We start from the raw sequence: 21,415 nt of genomic DNA on the forward strand, positions 1-21,415 counted from the left end.
TAAATTAGTAAAAAAAAAAATTGAAAATGTATAAAGCCATAGGCAAGTTATGGTATAACTTTTCTTATACTTTTTAATTCTCCCTTCATCTTTGAATCCAGAAATAAGTTAAAAGGCAGTCATTTAAGTTAGTTACGTATACACCTACACAAAGTAGCATTTACATGTCTTTGGGAAGATACCAGGTTTAGGACTGGGAATGTTTTTAGAGTCTAGTCCAGCTATTCCTTTGTCTGAGAGACATCGACGACAGTGTCACATACAGCAGGAATGTAACCATGGAAAAATTAGCAGCTCTATTCTAATTAATCAAGGACCAACTACGTAGTTTTCCAGTGACTCAGAACCTTTGATTTTCTTTTTCTTTGCTACCTTTCTCTGTATAATTTTTTTGGCTTACCTCCCTAGTTGTTATTATTATAGCATTAGTGGGAATCCACAAATAGTAGCTCTTCAGTCTAATTGGCGTTAGAGAGTGTGGGCGATTGTCTGCATCTCCTGTTTAAGAATTCAGCCCAGGGATTTAGCCTGAAAGGACAGCGCAGAGAACAGGACAGGCTGGCGTGCAGACAGGCACTAGGGAAATCCAACGGGTGTCTCTGAGTTCCTGACTTTATTCAGATTCAATCCCAGTGCTATCCACCGGCGTCTCTGCCTGTCTCGTTCCTCCCCAATCCCTCTCCCATCTTTTTTATTCCTCTTCTCCCCTGCCAGCCCATTCTGGAAAGGCCTTCTGTTTGTTGACAACCCAGGTCTTTAGAGCTGCTGGCCTAAAGCTCCCTGTGGGGCTGCCCGTAGAACATCCCTTGCTCAAACCTCTCCCCTCTTTTTTCCATGTGAATTCTAAATGCCATCAGAAAATGACAGATTGGGGCAAATATTAAGACTTTTTTTTCCTTATAGACCATGCTTCACACGATATTTCTTCCTCCTGATTACAGAACTTGTTGGACACTGATGAACTTGTGTGTAGTGAACGTGGATAGAATTCAAGGCATTTAAATATTTTTATTTTCAATTTCAATCTGAAGTCTTCCTATTGTTTCTATTTATTGGGGGAGAAGGACCTGAAATTTCTGACAACATTTAACTATGCAATATGATTCATAAATAACCACTGCTACTAAAAATTAAGCTTCTCCTCCTCATGGGGAAATGTTAAAATGTTAATAATCTTATAGCCCTAAAAACCCATTTCTAGATAAATGAAGCATAAAAATATTCCTTGATGAGGGGCGCCTGGGTGGCACAGTGGTTAAGCATCTGCCTTCGGCTCAGGGCGTGATCCCGGCGTTATGGGATTGAGCCCCACGTCAGGGCTCCTCTGCTGTGAGCCTGCATCTTCCTCTCCCACTCCCCCTGCTTGTGTTCCCTCTCTCGCTGGCTGTCTCTCTCTCTGTCAAATAAATAAATAAAATCTTTAAAAATATATATATTCCTTGATGAACCTCCTGTGGAACCCTTCTTTAAATTCTTTTTCCTGTGTATTTTCAGCAAATAACTCTGGTGTAAACAAACGGCAGATCACGGACCTTGTTGATCAAAGTATACAAATCAATGCACATTGTTTTGTGGTCACAGCAGATAATCGCTATATTCTTATCTGTGGATTCTGGGATAAGAGCTTCAGAGTTTACTCTACAGAAACAGGTATGCTTTGCTTTGAAATACCTTATTCTCTTCAAAATACCTATTGTTACACCCAGAACTTAAAATAAAATCATGCTTAATAATGTAGGCATTTTCATCTGAAGTGCCAAGATTCATGTTAAATGTTTACATTGTAACTAACTCATTATAGTTCTATCCATTCCAAACTTTAGCATGAGTCCTGATTTTATAGGACAAATGGGACTATTGTCCCTTTCCCCAAATCAAGTCCAGTAAAAGACCTTAAACCTTCCCTTAGCGTGGCCCAGCTCCTGGAGAATGAAAATCGTGATTGTGTTGTTTTCAAAGTCATGTCCTTAAAAATCTCAAGGAACATTCTTGTATCATTTTTCAGAAGACATTCAAGAAAGCGTCTGTAGCTGGATTTGAATTAGCTTATAAATTTTCACATTTACAGTTTGACTTTTCACAAATCTAGTAAAATAAAGTTAAGCTTATTACCATTTAAAGAAAACTAGCAAATTATTTAAACCTAGTGTTTCTGTGTTTCAGGGAAATTAACTCAGATCGTGTTTGGCCACTGGGATGTGGTCACGTGCCTGGCCAGGTCTGAGTCATACATAGGTGGGGACTGCTACATTGTGTCTGGGTCTCGAGATGCTACCCTGCTTCTCTGGTACTGGAGTGGACGACACCATATCATAGGAGACAATCCTAACAGCAGTGAGTATTTGTCTAGAAATGTCCCATCAGACTACAAGTTTCTTTAAATATATTTTGCTTTTTTAAAATTTTTCTAACAGCTTTTCCTAGGGTTGTAAGGATTTTAAAATATGAAAGCTTTAAGTGGCAAAAATCTTTGCTAGGATGTTGTTCAGAGTTTAAAAAAAAAAAAAGCAACTACTGTAACCTTCAAATTGGGGAAAGTACCAGGTCCCCCCCATTGACCCTGTCGTTGGCAGTCCTCCCCCAACCTCCAAATGTCTCTATCCTTCAGAAATTTCCTTCAGTATCACCTGGTCCATTAAACTTTATATAATTTCTCTCAACTGAATATATTCCTCCCCTCCTCTGAATTTCTGTAAGATTTTATTTGTGCCTCAGTGAGCACACTTATTACTTTCTACTACACAGTCTAGTAAATTTCTCTGTTTATTCTTTTAACAATGATTGAGTACTCCCTTCAGACTAGGCATTCGGACGGCAAAAACTGAGTAAGACAGTTTCTTTGCTTGTGATGATTCCTAAGTACTTTTTATTCAACGGTGCTCCCCAAGATATCTTGTAAGGAAAAAAATGGGGAGACTCCAGAGTAAAATAATTTTAGAAAACACTGCATTTACTCTTACTCTCTAGGTAAGTTCTGAAAGCCTTTCTCACACAAGCAAATCTGTTGAAATTTATTTAACCCACAATTTCTCAAGCGTGTTTTTCCATGGCATCTTTTGCTCATGGCAGAACAGTTATTATTCTTTGGAATTGTTGTTCTGAGGAAACACTAAAATAGATCGTGAGTCTCCCTTTCCATTTTAAATCTCTGGTTCCTGGTATAGTGAGACACATAATAGGGTTTTCAATATTGTTAAATGAAGAACTAGATAAGAGATTGCCTAGAAATAATCATTGTTTTTAATTACCAAGCTTTCAATAGTTTCAATGCAAATATTTCCTATGAAATAGAGTATGGTGTCTGTAAGGTGTTGGTAATGGTGAGTACCTAAACCAGGGCGATTCTACTTGTAATTCATACATTGGTCACAGCTTACACGGTACCTCTGAAATAAACTGAACCCATGAGTTCGGGTCCTATTTATGACAGGACAGAGATAAGAGTTTTCCAGGAATGCTGTGTGTCTGCCTCTGAAATATTTTAAGAGTAGGTGACCAATGGATGAGATGCTATGTTTCAGCTGTGTGCTTGGTGGCTGCCACCCCTGGTCTGTTCATTCCAGCCTGTGGGAAGGCTGAGGATGGAAGCCCCGTTGTATATCTGTCTACCCTTCAAGTCCTACCCACCCGCACTGTTACGTATTTTGACAGGAACATTGCAAAAAGAGGAAATGGCTTTTGATTGATAGGAGCAAAGGCCCTATTGTAGTAGAGAAGAAAATGAAATATATATATATATATATATATATATATGAATGAAGATAGTGGGAGATGAACTGGATGTGACCATATATCATGTGAGGTTTCGTTCTTGCTGCCTATAGCTGGAGCTGAAGACCAGCAGTTGAAGAAACTAGAAGTGTGTCATGGAGTAACATCTCTTAGTGTAGACACTGAGTAAGGGAAAGTGTGTGCGTTATGCAGATCAGCCTCTGTTCTAAGTTGTGAACTAAGATGTGATGCTGGTTTGAGAAAAAAAATATATTCAGTGTTGCTTGATTTCCAACCAGCTCAAACAACTAGTACCAAGTCTGCATAACAGATATCATACTCCAGCTACTAAAAAGTTAACCTCCTTATTTATTCTTTTCTAAAACCATACCCTTAAAGAAAACCAGAAACTTCATTTTTAGCAGAATTCTAGTGTGTGTGTGTGTGTGTGTGTGTGTGTACGTGTGTATAAGACAGTTGATCTACCATGGATGGCTTTCTTATTATCAACCATGGCACATTATCACATGTATTTTATCTAAATTTATTTTCGCATATTTACAAATCTTCATTTTCATAGTAGTGTAGTACTCATTAGAGAAGTTGAATTAAGCAGCAGGTCTCTGTAGTACCTTCCATCATATTGATAAAAATTAGAAGTCTTTAGATAACAAAATTTTTTTTAAGAAACAGAATAGTGCTTTAAATCTCATTAACTAACATCTTCAAACTGGATCTCAGAAATGATGAAAATGGTATTTCCAAAAAGAGGATTCATTTCTTAAAAGCTGCCATCTGGTAGCTGAGATAAGATATTATATATATATCATACTGCTATGAAGTAAAGAATCTTTTACATGTTAAGTTATAGTAATTGTCTGTGTAGCTACTTAATTTATGTGATTTTCTGATGATCTTTTAAATGAAAAGATGGTTAAAAATTGTTGCTTTAGTCCATCAGCTATCAAGAAAAATTAAATGTAGTAATATTGACAGTGGTTAAGGTTCCTTACAACAGGAGCTATATAAATAAAAATGTTTATATTAACCCTTAAGAACAAAATTATGAATATTATATTTGTTAAAATGCAGCATTTTATTTAAACTTTCAATAAAGACAAGATTATCCTTAAAGAATTAAGAATTTTATTGATACATATCTTTTATTGTTGCCTCCATTTATAAGAATTTATTTTTGGTCAAAACTATTGTCATCATTATAACCCTAAATGACTTTATAAAACCCACACTGTCAAGACTTTCTTGGACATTTAATAGGGACGTATGTCATATGGCTTTATTTTAACCATCATCCTTAATATAAGGGGGAAAAAATGGTCTTCTAGAATAATCAGGATGATCACCTAAAGTGTTAGGCAAGCAACAAGCATGTATTGAAGGCCTACTGGGTGCTGGTCCTATCTTAGCAGCTGGGAAATCTGAATAGTCAAAGTCTCTGGCCTTCTGGAGTTTACAAAAACCTATATTATACTAATCACCAAACTGCTTTTTCTGCTTGAATGTACTGAACACATTGAGTATTTATTACATGAATCATAAATTGCTATCAGATAATATTTGCTGTCATATTACAAAATGTTTGGTCTTACATCTTGGGTACACAATAATAATTATGTTAAAAACTGGTGTCAGCTTTTTACCATATGGATAATTATAATAGCAAAAAATTAATCATTAGTATATCTAGTATTTGATAGACTTGACTGATTTATGGCTCACTGAATCTAGCCAACCTGGTAGCATACATGCGTGACTAGAGAGACCCCATATATTGGTCAATTCACTTTTTTTTGTAAGGCAGTCAGAGCACACACTCGAATTGACTGTCACATTAGGGATCAGTCATGGGTGTTGACATAGACATAGTCCTTGCCATCAGAAAACTCACAACATAAAAGAAAAAGATTTTTTTTTTCTGTTCCAGTTTAATCTCTTCTAGCTACCAATTCACAGGTCAGAGAATCAGGCTATATGTGTTTTCTATCTTATAATGCATTGCTACTCAAGACCAAAACGCTGGTCATGTCTAGATTCATATTAAAGTGTGCGACACAATGCCCTTAGGTTTGAGGGTTGTATATATTAACCTAGACTCGAAGGGGGAAGTCCTAGTGTGAAACCCAATATGCTGGCAGCCGTTAGAATTCACGGCTTTGGTCTTGGTGTGGACATTGAATTGCTTTGTATGTCAGAGGCTGAGTTATATTTATTGAGCACAACATAAAATGATAAGATTCACTTAATCACTTTCTCAAGATTAATTCAAGTGGCTCTCCAATATATTTATGTCTCTTTTGCATTGTCATTATTCTTTTTTAATGGAGAGCTCTATTAGTACCGTAGAGAAAATCTAACGTTTGTAGATTTTTTTAGGTAGGTGCAGAAAGAGTTTATGGTTTCATTGAGTCAAGTATATAATAATATACTTGGCTGATTCAGACATCTCAGAAATAGTCTTTTCCTAATTATTTTTATACTTGTAATGGATTCACCACAAACACGATGAACATTTATAAGCAGATTATTACAAAAAGTTTCAGTCCATAAAGAAATAAGCAGGGGTTGCAGTTGAATTACAGTTGTTTTATGAATATATTTTATACTACTAATCCCCAGTGTTACTCTTTCAAACTTGGGATTTCAAACATAGAAAATGTTCTTGGAGATTTACATAGGTCCCTGACTAGATAACAGAATCACAGCGATGTGAGGGACAGATGCTTTCATCTGAAACACTCTTTTGCACAAATTCTGAAACTAATTTGGAAGTGATAAAAATTAATTTGCGCACTTTAATTGGAAGCAGCCTACTGGCCTGGAAGAAAGGAGAGCAGAGCAGGCAATTTGTGCTAAAAGCTGATTGAATTTTTTGTCAGGTAGGTATCTTGGACTTGGCCGTTTATCCTCCTGAGCCCCTCTTTGCAATATATTACAACCCATCTCTGACTGGTGTTCTTTAAAAGGATCAATGCTATTCCTGTTGAATCCCTGGAGCCCAAAATTTCATTGATCTTGGGACTTGACATTTCTCATTACGTGCTATAGCTTCCAACAAGATAGTCACAAGAGGGGCAAGTCAACATTGTTGTCTCTTCAGCAGACACTTAAAATACACTGGGACCTCAGCTCAAAATCCAATTTGCTTTTCAAGTGTGTGGTTGTAATGTTTATACCAGATATAAGGTGCTTGGTAGAGAGTCTGTCGATACATACATAGGACATTTTTTAAGTCAGTAGGAAACTTTGGAAGAGAATTTATCGATCGTCTTTTCAGATCACATCTACAGATATTCATCGAGTGATATGCATAAGACATGGTGATGCCTTTTCAATTTCACTTTGCAAAAATAGGTCTTTTAGCTCATGTAGAAGCATTATGCAGACTACGAGATGGGAAGCCCATTGGAAAGGAGACTCCAGCTGTGCACACATCCCTTCCCTGGGCTCCCATTGTGTGAGCTTCAGCTCTGGACACTGACCCTCCTGCCAGCCACAACCTGTCACTGAACATCTGCCAAATCCTGTCCCTCTCTGTTTGCACCCAGCCTTCTCTTACCACGGCTATCCCGGTGCCCAGCTCCATGACCACCACTAACCAGTGCTAACGTACCAGGTGAAAGCCTGGACAAAGAACAGCCCAGAGATATTTCTAACATGTGTATGTTTGCCTTGCTTCTCAGACCAAGGGATCTTATCTAGGGCTTATGAAATGTGTCAGAGGAAGTATGGTTATCTGTGAACAATTCCTAACTCCCAGGACTTTCTAAAATGATATCTGTAATGTAACATCCTTTGCTCAGCCTCGCCTCCCCTCAGCCTAACATGAGGAGACTTTATAGGGTTCCTGACTAAGAAGGGGGCTGAATGCCATTTGGTCAGTGCCTTTCCCGTCCCTTTCCAGAACTGCGGCTGCAAGGCTCTTTGGCTTGGCGCAAAAGCAATATAAAAAACCACAGGAGTTGACTAATAACATTTCCAAGATCAGAGCGCTTCAGATCCCACCGGCAGGGTTGAGGGTGTCTCTGGGCGTTACGCAAAGCTTTGCTTCCTTGGATTATACTGTTGACTGTTTAGGAAAGGTAATGGCAGGACAGTAATGTACCTTGTCCTAGATGCAGGTTCAACACTTCAGGGGCAGAGATTTGTCCTGCCACGTCAGGGCTCAGAGGTGGTCAGTGTCATCTCTGCAAGAGAAAAAGAACTTAGAGCGAATGAAGAGCTATCTTGTTTTTCAGCGAGGACTCTGTGAGTATGTAATAAAATGAAACCACATCAGGGGACGTGTTCTAACCCCAGGGATGTTTTTATATGGGTCACCTGTGACCTGTGGAAAATGTCGACCCAGGAATTCTTGGTGCTTGGGCCAGACCTCTGCAAGTGGCTGAGGACACAGAGTCTTGATAAAGGACTTCTCAGGGACCCAGTCCTTCTGAGCTACCCTAACAATTGTCTAATAATTTTTTAAAGTAAATCTTGAAATCGGAGCAGTGATTAAAATACTTACTGTGGAATTTCAAGCCATCCTATTTTTATGTAGGTATAAACATGAATGAAAATACCTTCCACGGGGATTCTGCAGCGAGTTAACAAAGGTTGTAGATAAAATCTGAATGTCATATATCATCAAGACGTTCATCTTCTGACTCCTGCAGAACTGCGCTGAGGGTCATAGATTGTAGAGACTCTGCTGTTTTTGTTTAGCTCTTAATTCAGAAGGACCAAAGCTTCCCCCTGCGTATGAGTAGTCCCACAAATAAGGTTTAAAATAATAAGAACCATGAGTATCTTTACTTTGATCATTTCTTTAAAAGCAGAGGCCATCTCACTGAAAAAGTTCTCCTCGTCATGCCGTGTGAATAACAGCATCTAATATCTTTGTCCTGTTTTCATCATCCATTTTGAAAATATTGAAATGACTTTTGCTTAAAAATGAGGCAGAATCTGTTTATAATAAGCCTTTTCTATTTGCAGTTTCCAAATGCTTGCCTATAAGCATTCTCAAAATCGGGCATGTTTGTTCTTTACCATCCACGGTAATTCCATCACACAGAGAGCTCTTCTGTTGAGGAGATGAGGGGGGATGAGAGGGATGGTGCGGTGGCTGGTGGGGCCGGGGGGCGGGGGGGAGGGCACTCACCTGCACCTCCCTGTGCACCGGCCCTTTTACCCCCAGCTACATCCATCAATTGTGATGTGACAGTGACAGAATATTCCCAAGATTTTGAATGATTGTTGGGGTGTGTGACATCTGTCCCTGGCAATGAAATGTCCCTGGCAGGGAAATATGCTTTCCCCCTGCTGCAGGTTTCCCAACTCAGAAACCCCTGAAGAACATTTTATTGACTCTTCTCTAGTTTAAAAAAGGAAACAATGCTTTTAGGGGCCCTAAACAATATCCCCTAATCGTTAAGTTCCACAGTGTATTCAAATGATCTGGGGAGACTGTAATGAAAAAAATTTTTTTAACTTTCTAAATTAGATGCAAGCCTCTGAAAACCTTATTTCCTGATAGAAAATAGATTGCATACCTAAGGAATAGTTTTATACATGTTTTTCAATTCCCTGCAAGAGAACTAGATTGCTTTCTACTTTTTTCTGTAGCCTCTAAGGGAAAAGTTCAGAAAACTCTTTACTTTATGTAAATTTTATTAGGCATTTAATTTCAGGATTTTTCAATTCACCAGTCTCTCTGGCATAAAATAATCACTTAGAAAAATTAAGGATAATATTACACAGAAAATCTTAATTCTCATCTTAGCAGAGAATGTAAGGCATCTTTGAAGCATAATTTTATAAATATGTTTCAGACAAATCCAGGACTGCTGACAAATATAAATGGGTAGTTTGCCAATATTCAAACACATTATAGCAGTATACAGGAACTGAGAAGAAGCTGACACACTCACTTGGGCCTCCATCCCCCTTCTCCCATACGCCATCAGAGGGATGCCTCGAAAGCAAAATGGTAACTGATGGATCTGGGAAAGCTCACATAAAACTGAGCAGTTCCTGGAAAGATGGAAGATGGGTGTGTCCAAAGGAGGAGGTATTGGCAAACCAGAGGGAGCAGTATCATGTGGCCAGCAGGATGAGGTGGCTTAGTTATGCTCTTTCCCCCAGAATTTCCCCAGACTCACTGTTGCCTTCCCTTGGGCCACTGTGGGGCATAGAATTGGAGCACCCGTGTAGCTGCTCAGGGCTGCGGGTCCCATCAGTGCCAAGGGAGGGGCTACCCAGGAGGCTGGCACAATGGCCAGCCCTGGAACATTCACTTTCCCCCTCCCACTGCCTCCACGGTGAGGCCCAGGCATCGCAGCCCAGGAGGCAGTGCTCACAGCAGTGTCAACCCCAAGCACAGGGTGGTTCTCTGAGAGACAAGAATTGGGAGTGCAGGGCACCCCACCCAGAAGAGGACTGACAGGGAGAAACAGGCCAGCATGCAAGGAACTCAACCATTTATTAAGATGAAAAAACTCAACAATCAGGTGAAACAGGATGAACAAAAAAGAAAAATAACAGAACTTTTTTTTAAAGGCATATGTTGGGGGCGCCTGGGTGGCTCAGTCGGTTAAGCATCTTAATCTTGGTTTCGGCTCAGGTCATGATCTCATGGTCATGAGATGGAGCCCCAGTCCGCTCCGCCATGAGTGTGGAGCCTGCTTGAGATTCACTCTCTCCTCTCCCTCTGCCCCTCCCAGCCCTCTCCCCACTCCTGCACTCTCTCTCTCAAAATATAAATAAATAAAAAGGCATAAGTCTAAGATATAAGAAAGAGCACAGAAGTTACTGGTGGTGTTCTATATTTTTTAAGCTAGGAGGTGAGTACAAGTGAGTTTATTATAGTCTTTTAATTTTATACATATGTTATAAATACTTAATATGTAACTACTTTTTAATTATTTCTAAAAACAAAGGAAGATCAGATAGCTTTGTGGAAGCTACCAAAGGGAAAAGAATTTGTGACCTTGGAGAAAAAAATCAATCTACAAAATTGTCATTAACTCCCCTCCAACCCCCACAAAAAACCCTCTGGCTCTGAGGAATGTGTTCTTGGACCCCATGAATGAATCTGAGAAACACTGCATTATTAGTTCATCCTAATTTTTAAAGTATATGTCAATTTTAAATTGCCACAGCATAAATTTTTGACAGCAAAGAGAGATCTCATCTTTAATAACTGGTTAACAAATATTTTTAGAGTATCATCAAAGTATAAATCTGAAATTTAAAATTTGTCGTGGAACTTTTCACTCCCAAGAGAACATCCACAGAGCCCAGGGTACACAGACCCTAGTTTGAGAAATACCAAGAATTCTGGAAGAGTTGCAGTTACAAGACCAAGCTCCAACATGCTTTTTCAAGGAGAAAAAGTAATGTTCAATAATCCTGATAACTTAAGATGAAATAATATGTTTGTAAATATGCACAGAGGCGTATTTATATATACGGCTTACCATTGCTAAGGCGAAACTGTGGAGTCAACTAAACCACACATCCAGATAAACGAATGTCATACAATATGAGTCAGCTAGAACTGTTGAAAAATAAAAACGGAAAGTAAGAAGCAACATAAGACATTAATTAACGTGATGTTGATGAAAAATGGAAATAGTGTGGTATTACAAGGCATCGATAAATATTTGTTGAATGTGGTTGGGTGGTTCAGGTCCAAACTGTAGTGTTACTAAGTGTCTCACATCCTCCTTTCTGATCACCCCACCTTCAGCAGAATTTCACTTCAGTGAGTCTTTTAAGGGTCCTCACACCTGCCCAGGATGGCCCGCCCTGGCTTTCTTTTCCCACCCACCAAAGGAACCACTGGGAACCCTACCCAGGTTGGCACCATTGCCCGTTCACCTTCCACAGTGCCTCTGTGACTTGCTGTTGTGTCCTTCCCCTTCACAAGTTTGCGCCCAAGGCTATAGAGACCCCTCATTTCTGTCTCAGACGGGCTTCTCCAAACAGTTTGGCCCCATAAGACAAGGTTAGGCATGATGCCCTCTCAACTTTGCTGGTCCTTCTTGCGCTGTCTTTCTGTGGGTTACTCACCAGATATTCTGATGCTCTCTTTATATGGAGATCTTTTGATCCCTGCTATACTCTGTGCACACAATCTGTTCTTCCTCACACTTGACATTGTCCAGTGCCTCCAATGGCAAGCCTGGGGGAGGCCGTGGTCGTTTGATGAGTTCTCAAGAGTTCCAGGTGATGCCTTACACCTGTTTACACTCCCAGCCCCTAGCCTGCTTAGAAGAATATCTGCCACTTAAAAGTCATTCACTTGATGATTGTGAAAGCACTTAGCAATGAAAATGCTTACATCACATAATGCAGCTGGACTTCTTAGCTAGATTCAATTTAGTGTTAAGTTAGGTGGAAACTTGAGATGATCATCTCTTCTTTCCTTCACTACTTTCCTCTCCCCTCAAAATCAACGCACCTCAGCCTGTTTTGTTGGAGATTGTAGGGAACATTTTTAAATGGGTAAGAGCATGGGTTTCAAAATTAGATAGCTCTGGGTTCAGTTCCAACACTTGCTAGCCTGTACGAACTTGTGCAGGTTGAATAACTTTGCAAAGCCTTGGGTTTCTAGGCTATAAAATAGGGATAGTATTTACCCCAAAGATACAGACGTAGTGAAGAGAAGGGCCATATGCACCCCAATGTTCATAGCAGCATTGTCCACCAATAGCTAAATTGTGGAAGGAGCCGAGATGCCCTTCAACAGATGACTGGATTAAGAAGCTGTGGTCCATATATACAATGGAATATTACTCAGCTATCAGAAAGAACGAGTTCTCAACATTTGCTGCAACATGGATGGCACTGGAGGAGATAATGCTAAGTGAAATAAGTCAAGCAGAGAAAGACAATTATCATATGATTTCTCTCATCTATGGAACATAAGAACTAGGATGATCAGCAGGGGAAGAAAGGGATAAAGAAAGGGGGGGTAATCAAGGGGGAATGAAACATGAGAGACTATGGACTATGAGAAACAAACTAAGGGCTTCAGAGGGGAGGGGGGTGGGGGAATGGGATAGACCAGTGATGGGTAGTAAGGAGGGCACGTATTACATGGTGCACTGGGTGTTATACGCAACTAATGAAGCATCAAACTTTACATCAGAAACCAGGGATGTACTGTATGGTGACTAACATAATATAATAAAAAAAATTTAAAATTTTTTAAAAAAATAAAAAATAGGGATAATAGTACCTGCCTCATATGAATAGTGCCATAATTAAATGAGATAAAGCCTGTAAATACTTTGGCAGGCTTGGTGTCTGTTTCATAACAATAGGGAAAGCGGGATAGTATCACCACTGTCGTAATGTTGTAGGCAAGTCACACCTGTTAACCTATTCAGTCATCCTAACAACCCACGTTGTAGGTTTACTGTAGTAGTAGCTTACAGGTGGGGAAACAGCAGAGAGGTCAAGCCACTGGCTCATGGTCACACAGCTAGTAAATGCCCTTAATAAACATTAATGATTATTATTTTAAATGTTTGATTTCGTGGTGTAGCTCTTCATTTCTGGCATCAGTCTGTACTAACTCACCGCTCCTGTTTCCTTGCAGGTGACTATCCTGCCCCCAGAGCTGTCCTCACAGGCCATGACCATGAAGTTGTCTGTGTTTCTGTCTGTGCAGAACTTGGACTTGTTATCAGTGGTGCTAAAGGTCAGAAGGCATTTCTTTCATTTTAGGTCTTTATAAATTGTACTATTTTCTCAAGGTAACCTTTTTTATGATTTATTTCCTTTAGGAGGCTCTCTATAGACCATGGAATCCCTGGGCCTTTGCAGCTGTTTTGTTTTATTATTAATATTTACTAGTACTAATAGGAATATACATAAAATCTGATGTAGTATTTTGCGGTCACCAGCGTTCTAGCCAGAACACTGCTAAATTAAACTACAGCACATCCCTCCAATGCAGCCATTAAAAATAACATACAAAAGATGGGGGAAGGTATCCGTGAGGCAGTGGGAGTCCTGGAGCGTCAAGTTGCTTCTCAGACACAGCCTTGGACCCACCTCCCTCCAGAAGCCCCTTCCTTCATAAGGCCTGGGGCTGTGTAGAGGTTGGTGAGAAAGGAAACATGATCACTTAGGGGTTTTTGACATTTTGTAGAAGTGTTCTTACAGGCAAAGTCAGGAAACTTGGATTCTAATTCTGGATGAGATGCCCAGCTCTCCGTGGTGAGGCTCTGGGGCAGGAAGGAGCCGGATGCTGGGAGAAAATGCAAGAATATGAGAGGGGCTGAGCGGATACTGTCGTGGCAGAGTTAGGGCCGGTGGCACAGGGATTTGCCACGTGTGTTTTATTACGAGCATAGTGGGAACCCACTGAAGTTTTTTAGAGCAAAGTGATGTGATGATCAGATTTGGTTTTCAGGAGCTCATCCTGGCTGCTTTATGGAGAACGGATATAATGTCTGAAGGTTAGGGACTGTGTTTTTTCACTTTCATGTCTAAGAGTAAATGGCCCTATGGGCACACAGGATATTTTCAATAAATGTCTTTTTAATTAAAAAAAAAAGAACAACAATATGTGTAATATTATTCTATCCTGTAAAGTAAAAAGGAAAAGAAAATAAAGACACATAGTAGGTATAGGAAGAATACGGTATTTTCCAAAGGTGATGGGTGATATTAGAGGTGATTGCTATTTTCTTTTTCTCCCTAATTTTCTGTATTTTCTATCACTTTAGTAATCAGGAAAAAAATGTAGGTATAGCCTTATAATCCCGCTTGTTTTGTAAACTACGTATCTACTGGAGTCAATTGGAAAATAGAAATGTAATTCATTAACTGTCATTGTGAGGTTGTTTTATTGGGGGGCAGGTAATACCAAAACCATATTAACCAGTTATTTCTATCAATTTGACTAGTGAAATTTTTATCTTATCAACACAATTTCTACCAGGGGTAAAAAACATCAGAGCAAAATAAGTCACTCCCCATCCTACTTTTGCACTCTTGCCTCACTGTTCATATTTACAGACAGGAAGTGTTTCTGTAGTCTGAATTACTTGATTAAGTATCTTAATTTCACCTTTTACATTTTGTGTATGGACTATAGAGGCGGTAAAACTCATTTGATAGTAATGTAGTTATGTGGCACAATGTTAAAGTTTTGATGATACTCAAGAAAATTAGCAGTTGTTTTGATAATTCTCCTAAACTTTTGAAAAACACAAACTAAAAAAACTTTGAAAAACACAAACTAAAAAAACTTTGGGACATACAATCTTCTGTTGTCACATTGTCTATGAAGTGTATCCTTTTTTATGAGTATTATCTCATGAAGAAAAAAGACCAAGCATTTCCCTAGATCAAAAGTTGGGAAGATCTGTGTGTGTTAACAGCTCCCTGTATTTGATCTGTTTATTTTCTTTGTACATATGTATTTTTTTAATTTAAATTCGATTAGCCAACATAATACATCATTAGTATCAGATGTAGTGGTCCGTGGTTCATCAGTTGCATATATGATCTGTTTAAATATACCATCAGGGGGCGCCTGGGTGGCACGGCGGCTGGGCGTCTGCCTTCGGCTCAGGGCGTGATCCCGGCATTGCAGGATCGAGCCCCACATCAGGCTCTTCCGCTGGGAGCCTGCTTCTTCCTCTCCCACTCCCCCTGCTTGTGTTCCCTCCTCTCGCTGGCTGTCTCTATCTCTGTCGAATAAATAAAAAAAAAAAAATCTTTAAAAAAAAAACACAAACAAATAAATAAATAAATAAATATACCATCAGTGCTTGGCTTCTGCCGGCCTTACCGCTTTTCTTTTCTGCCTTCTTGTAACGAATTAGAGTGTACGCGCCCAGGTAGGGTTTGTGGGTTAGTGAGAGCGCCTGTGTGACTTGTCATCATGAATGACTCTGGCCATGGATATCCTCCTTCTGCAGAGGGCCCTTGCCTTGTCCACACCATCACTGGAGATTTGCTGCGAGCCCTTGAAGGACCAGAAAACTGCTTGTTCCCACGCTTGATTTCCGTCTCTAGTGAAGGCCACTGTATCATATACTATGAACGAGGGCGATTCAGCAATTTCAGCATTAACGGGAAGCTTTTGGCTCAGATGGAGATCAACGATTCAACCCGGGTAAGTCTGCATGTTCAGGGCTAAACAGGGATGGAAGCCGCGAGATTGATCGACTGTCTTACATTAAATGATTTGTAATAGAATTTCTCTGGTATCCTGATAAATAACTGTGTGCTGGTTTGTTTTTTAAGATATTATTTATTTATTTGAGAGAGAGAGCATGAACGGGGTGGGGGGGCAGAAGGAGAGGGAGAAGCGGACTCCCCGCTGAGTGGGAGGGGGACTCGAGGGGGGGCTTGATTGAGGGGATTGGAGGGTACCCTGAGATCATGACCGGAGCTGAAGGCAGAAGATTAACCAACTGAGCCACCCAGGCGCCCCAAATGTATTCTGGTTTTAAAAGCATGTAAATTCATGTAGATGGTTGCTTTGAACAAACCCAAAGTTTATTTAATCCCAAGTAGTTAACGCAGTGAATTCGATTTTAGAGATGATAGCTTTTGTTTGATTAGAGGTCAGACCCCTAAGGAGATTTTTCTTCAGCTCCTTTATAAACAGTGCTGCACCCCCTGACATTAAAAGTGAGTTTATTGTCAAAGAATCTTACCTTTAGAGCCCCAGACCAAAATTACATGTACCAGATTGCCCTTCACTCATAAATGAATTGTGATCATTGGTTTATCATTACTAAAACTGTTTTGAAATATGCTTCTGCCATTTGTTCTGAAAGGCTTGACATTGTTAATATTCAGGACTTAACAAAACATCATGTTACTTAATTCTGAAGTTCTTCCTGAATTAGATTGATAATATTCTCTTTGGGACTTCTGTTATTTTGTAATCTTAATTGGTTTTAATAAGATCCTTTGTTTATATAAGAACTCTGATGAATTCCACATTGGAAATTCTGTGGTCTGGACTTCAGGCAACTTGGACAAATGGCTAAAAGCAGATAATAATTACGAGGGAACTGTATCGAGGGCTTTTCAGTAATGACCATTGACCATCTGGGAAAAACTGAGAGAAATTCTTGTTTTTCTGCCTTTTCTGAAGGCCATTCTCCTAAGTAGCGATGGCCAGAACCTGGTGACCGGAGGGGACAATGGTGTGGTAGAGGTGTGGCAGGCCTGTGACTTCAAGCAGCTGTACATTTACCCCGGATGTGATGCCGGCATTAGAGCAATGGACTTGTCCCATGACCAGAGGTAAGCCCCCTCAGGGAGAAATGTGATCACGTGAAGACTGTCACTGAAAGTTCTTTACGTTCTACCAAGGGTGAACTGTGCTGTGAATAAGATTCCAGCACCCAGATGGAAGAAAGTCTAGCACAGAAAAGGGTAAATGGAGGAGGGGAGTAAGTTCTCTAAGAAACGCTTCTGGTAAGAAGAAAACAGAGGAAAAGAGTAAGGGGGGGGCGGAAAAAAGAAGAAATGATTCTGAGGTAGAACAGGCATGTCCAGACACTGCCCAAAACGAATTGTTCCCACCAACATGTCTGTTCTAAGATCCTCACCTCGTCTCAGACAGGCCCCCCGGCTTCCACTCTGAGAAGGAGATCCATGCTTCTCAGCACAGGTGTGTTTCAGCGTGAGGCATATTTGTAGCACTTTCCAGCAGAGCTGGCCTCTGTTTGAAAAAGGTACAAAACACTCACCTGTTACGGAAAAAATCCCCCACTTTCTTATCCACCCATTTCTCATTTATGTTATTTTGCTATATTTTATATATTTCCCTGAAACACTACAATCTTTGTTTTTTTTTTAAATTGACATGAAAGTTAATTAATTACTAGCATTTTCCATCGTTCCTCAGTTGGCAAGAGGATTTTACTGCTTCTTAAAACTCACCTCGGGGTTTACTATAAAGTGAAAAGGATATTTGGAATATGAAGTCTAAAATTTCTAAATTTAAAAGATTTTAAACTCTTTAATCTTAGTGTGGTATGTAATTTCTTCTTTTTGCTGTATATGTAACAAATAAGAAAAGCTTATTAACCAACTTTTTTCAACTGTATGTATATTCTTTATAAAGATATGGGTTTCAAAATATTATAAATATTAAGGCTATATCACAAACTTAACAAAGCAGCTACCCAGTCTAGTAAAATGGCACTGAAGTTATCAACAAAAGCAACATAATTTAATTTGGTTTGGAGAAGGGATAGTTTTGACCTGTAGCCCAGCCTGTCTTTAAAGAAAACTTAAGCAGTATTCCAGAATGCTGTAGTCCATATTCATGAGTAAATGGGAACGCTTTATTGTGTAATTACGTCTATATACATGAGGGTTTCTAAAGTACTTGAAATAAAGTATTTGAAATTGTGTTTTTAAATAGTTTAAATGTTCTCCCTGACATTCTTATTCATGTATCCGTTCTGCAAACATTCTCTACCACCATCATAGATTAAGCACCACCAAGTACCAAGATGCCTGACCCCCTCGGAGCTCAAATAAATGTAATAATTTACATGAGGGAAGCAGGGACAGCATGTCAGGAGAAGGAAGTTACTGACTTTTCCGGAGGGGTGAGGAGGGCAAGAGAGGCTTTATTCACTAGGCATCAGGAGAAATGGTAGACAGGGAGCGTCTGCAGTCACAGTCGTGTCAGGGGTCTCCAAAGAGGAGTGAAGAAAGACCCTGATCACATTTCTATTTCTATTTCAATCTCATCCCTGATTTCCAGTATTCTTGTGTCTCATAATGTCCCTGCTACGGTAGAGCAGTGGCACATGCGCAGAAGCGATACACATACCAAGGACGCTTACTCGCAAGCGTTTATCTGATGAGCGGACTGATCCAGAGCTAAGCAACACTTGGTCTGGCAGTCCCGGTCTGAGCAGGATTGATTCAAGTTCTCCCAGGAGGACCAGGAACAAATTGTAATCCTGTGTCGATGACCGCAAAACTAAGACCCAGGGGGGCTCAGAGATCGTGATACCGTCTAGTAGCAAGTAGCGACCACATCGGTGAGTTCGCTCACTCTTAACTACCGCCTCTGCTTTTCCAGGACGCTGATCACGGGCATGGCTTCTGGTAGCATTGTAGCTTTTAATATAGATTTTAATCGGTGGCATTATGAGCATCAGAACAGATACTGAAGACAAAAGAAGAACCAAAAGCCAAGTCGAAGCTGAGAGCACAAGTGCTGCATGGAAAGGCAATATCTCTGGTGGAAAAAACTCGTCTACATCGACCTCCGTTTGTACATTCCATCACACCCAGCAATAGCTGTACATTGTAGTCGGCAGCCATTTTACTTTGTGTGTTTTTTCACGACTGAACACCAGCTGCTACCAAGCAAGCTTATATCATGTAAATTATATGAATTAGGAGATGTTTTGGTAATTATTTCATATATTGTTGTTTATTGAGAAAAGGTAGTAGGACGCGTCACAAGAGACTTTTGACAATTCTGAGGAACCTTGTGTCCAGTTGTTACAAAGTTTAAGCTTTGAACCTAACCTGCATCCCATTTCCAGCCTCTTTTCAAGCTGAGAAAAAAAAAAAAAACACGTTTGATACTTTGTACATCAGATGCATCTTATTTAAAGGGATACTTTTGTAAAAGTAAAACCTTGTATAAAGAACAAAACGTTTCTTAATTTTATTGTGGAGTTACAACTTGCATGTTCTTTAATCCTGATGTCTTGATGGAACAGGTGCATTCACACTATGAGACAGAAAGATCTGTCCAAGGACACAGCTTGTATGAAAGGGTTGAATTTGGGCTCAATCAGTAATTTTTGACATTTTCACCAAAATATAGTTTGCACTTTTTAATCTAAATGCATCCCTTCTAAGTGAAATTTGCTCATAAAGCATTTGGATACTAAGCCATTATTTGCCATTTTTGCTACTTTATACAAAGAAAATTCAGCCCTACCCTTCATAATTTGAAGACACAGCAGAAAGGGGGCTTAGGGATGAGGTCTTGGTTTTTATTGTATAAATAGGAGTCACGATCGTTAGTTCCATAGTAATGACTTCCCAACTCCTGGACATCTCTTCCAGAATCATCCTGCTGGCTTAGCGTGTGTACGTTAGGGGAGGAGAATCTGATGCTAACTATTTTTGGTTTGGTTTTTTTTTTTTTCCCCCTCTTTGGTTCTCGAATAGCTTAGTTTCTTTAATAACGAGTCAGACTTTATTATAACAATAACTGAGGTTATTCTTTTAGGTTCTTGTGCAATTCTCACCTAAAGCCACATTCTTAGCCTAAGGCACTTCATCTTTTATGATATAAAATGATGGGTATCAAATGATTTTCCATACCTTGTACTGATCAAGTTATACACCCAGGGGTATATACACTTTATTCATGTTTCTTCTTTGTATATTTGGTGGCTGTATTGTCATAGATGTACATATTGTGTCGGTAGGGCTATGAGGCATGTTCCAGGAATGTAATTTTCTCAGAATTTATACTCACTTGCAGTCATTTATTTAAAAAGATACAACAAGATAATGGGTTCTTTGTATTGGCACTTTGCACCAGAAACATATCATTATTTATTGACGTGATTACTTACTTGTCATCCACCTTGTATTAGTAAGTTTTAGCACTGAATTCCTTCTTCATTGTTGTTTGTATTTATGATATTCTGAAATTCTGGGGGATCAGCGTAATGATTAAGTTATTCATCACCAGGCTGTAAGCAATATCTTGAGTTTGTAGCTTAGAATTGGGAGGATACCGAACATCTGGAAGACAAGTTCATTTCATCTTGAGATCATGGTGAAATATTTTGGATATATAAATTCCTTAAGCTATTGTAACCATGTTTTATTGCAAAGATGTAAAATATGCCAGATGTGTGTGAGTTGGAAATCAAAAAAAGAAAAATAAAATATGCAAAGAATTCACTGACTGTTTCACATTTCATTGGACACTTCACTAACACGCATTCATTATGTTGTCATACAAGTTGAAGAAATCAACATCACCTCATATAAAGGCCTGTGGCGTCTCAGAACATGAAGTAGAGTCCTAATGAGGTTCCGTAATTTGCTGAAACACGAGCGTCTCTGCTTGACGATCTGGCAGGGGTTTGGGGCAACAGTGACCAGAGGGAAACAGCCCGGTTGTTTCTTCCACTTAACCCACTGTTTGGATTATTTTTATTTTATTTAAAAGGAACTAAACGCAGGTGATGGTGAAGGGTATAATTGCTCGTTACATGACTATTATCAAATAATGCTGTTCTCATTTGAACCATGCTTTCTAGAATTTGTCATGGGCCAGGCATGACACAGGCAAGGACTGAGCAACCCGCTGGAGCACAGCAGCTGCCAGCAGGGCAGGGGGTGGGGGAGGGAGTTGCCGAGGGTGCTCGGTCACTCTGGTTGGGCACGGGCAGTGGGTAGCAGCCCAGCCAGCCCACGGAGTGACAGAACTGCAAGCAAGCTTCCATCTGCAGACTCAAGACCAAAAAGACAACCAACAGCAGCCTGAGAAAGGCTTGCTCCTATCACTCTCCACCCTGTCCCCCTGCCAGACATCTGTCAGTCATCAGAAGCCCAGCCGTCTCCCTCAAACCAGCCTCCTGGCAGCTCATCAGTCACTCAGGCCGGCTACCGGCGGCTCTTTAAACCAACTCCCTGCTTCTAGAACCATCATCTGAACTGTCAT

The 21,415-nt window shown here is 39.8% G+C and overlaps 1 protein-coding gene across 6 annotated transcripts in view; it reads left to right on the top strand.

Moving 5' to 3' along the window:
• Nucleotides 1-20,649, top strand: part of NBEA (neurobeachin) — a 651,237-nt gene extending 630,588 nt beyond the window's left edge. For all 6 annotated transcript variants that reach the window (XM_034665060.1, XM_034665062.1, XM_034665064.1 and 3 more), the window contains 6 exons: nucleotides 1,495-1,650; nucleotides 2,164-2,334; nucleotides 13,316-13,417; nucleotides 15,651-15,847; nucleotides 16,841-16,992; nucleotides 18,794-20,649. In XM_034665060.1, the coding sequence (XP_034520951.1) occupies nucleotides 1,495-1,650; nucleotides 2,164-2,334; nucleotides 13,316-13,417; nucleotides 15,651-15,847; nucleotides 16,841-16,992; nucleotides 18,794-18,884 (869 nt within the window). In that variant the 3' untranslated portion in view covers nucleotides 18,885-20,649. The remainder of the gene's footprint in view (nucleotides 1-1,494; nucleotides 1,651-2,163; nucleotides 2,335-13,315; nucleotides 13,418-15,650; nucleotides 15,848-16,840; nucleotides 16,993-18,793) is intronic.
• The last annotated feature ends 766 nt before the right edge of the window (nucleotides 20,650-21,415 follow it).

Source organism: Ailuropoda melanoleuca, chromosome 7 (assembly GCF_002007445.2).
Source record: "Ailuropoda melanoleuca isolate Jingjing chromosome 7, ASM200744v2, whole genome shotgun sequence".
Taxonomy (NCBI): Eukaryota; Metazoa; Chordata; class Mammalia; order Carnivora; family Ursidae; genus Ailuropoda; species Ailuropoda melanoleuca.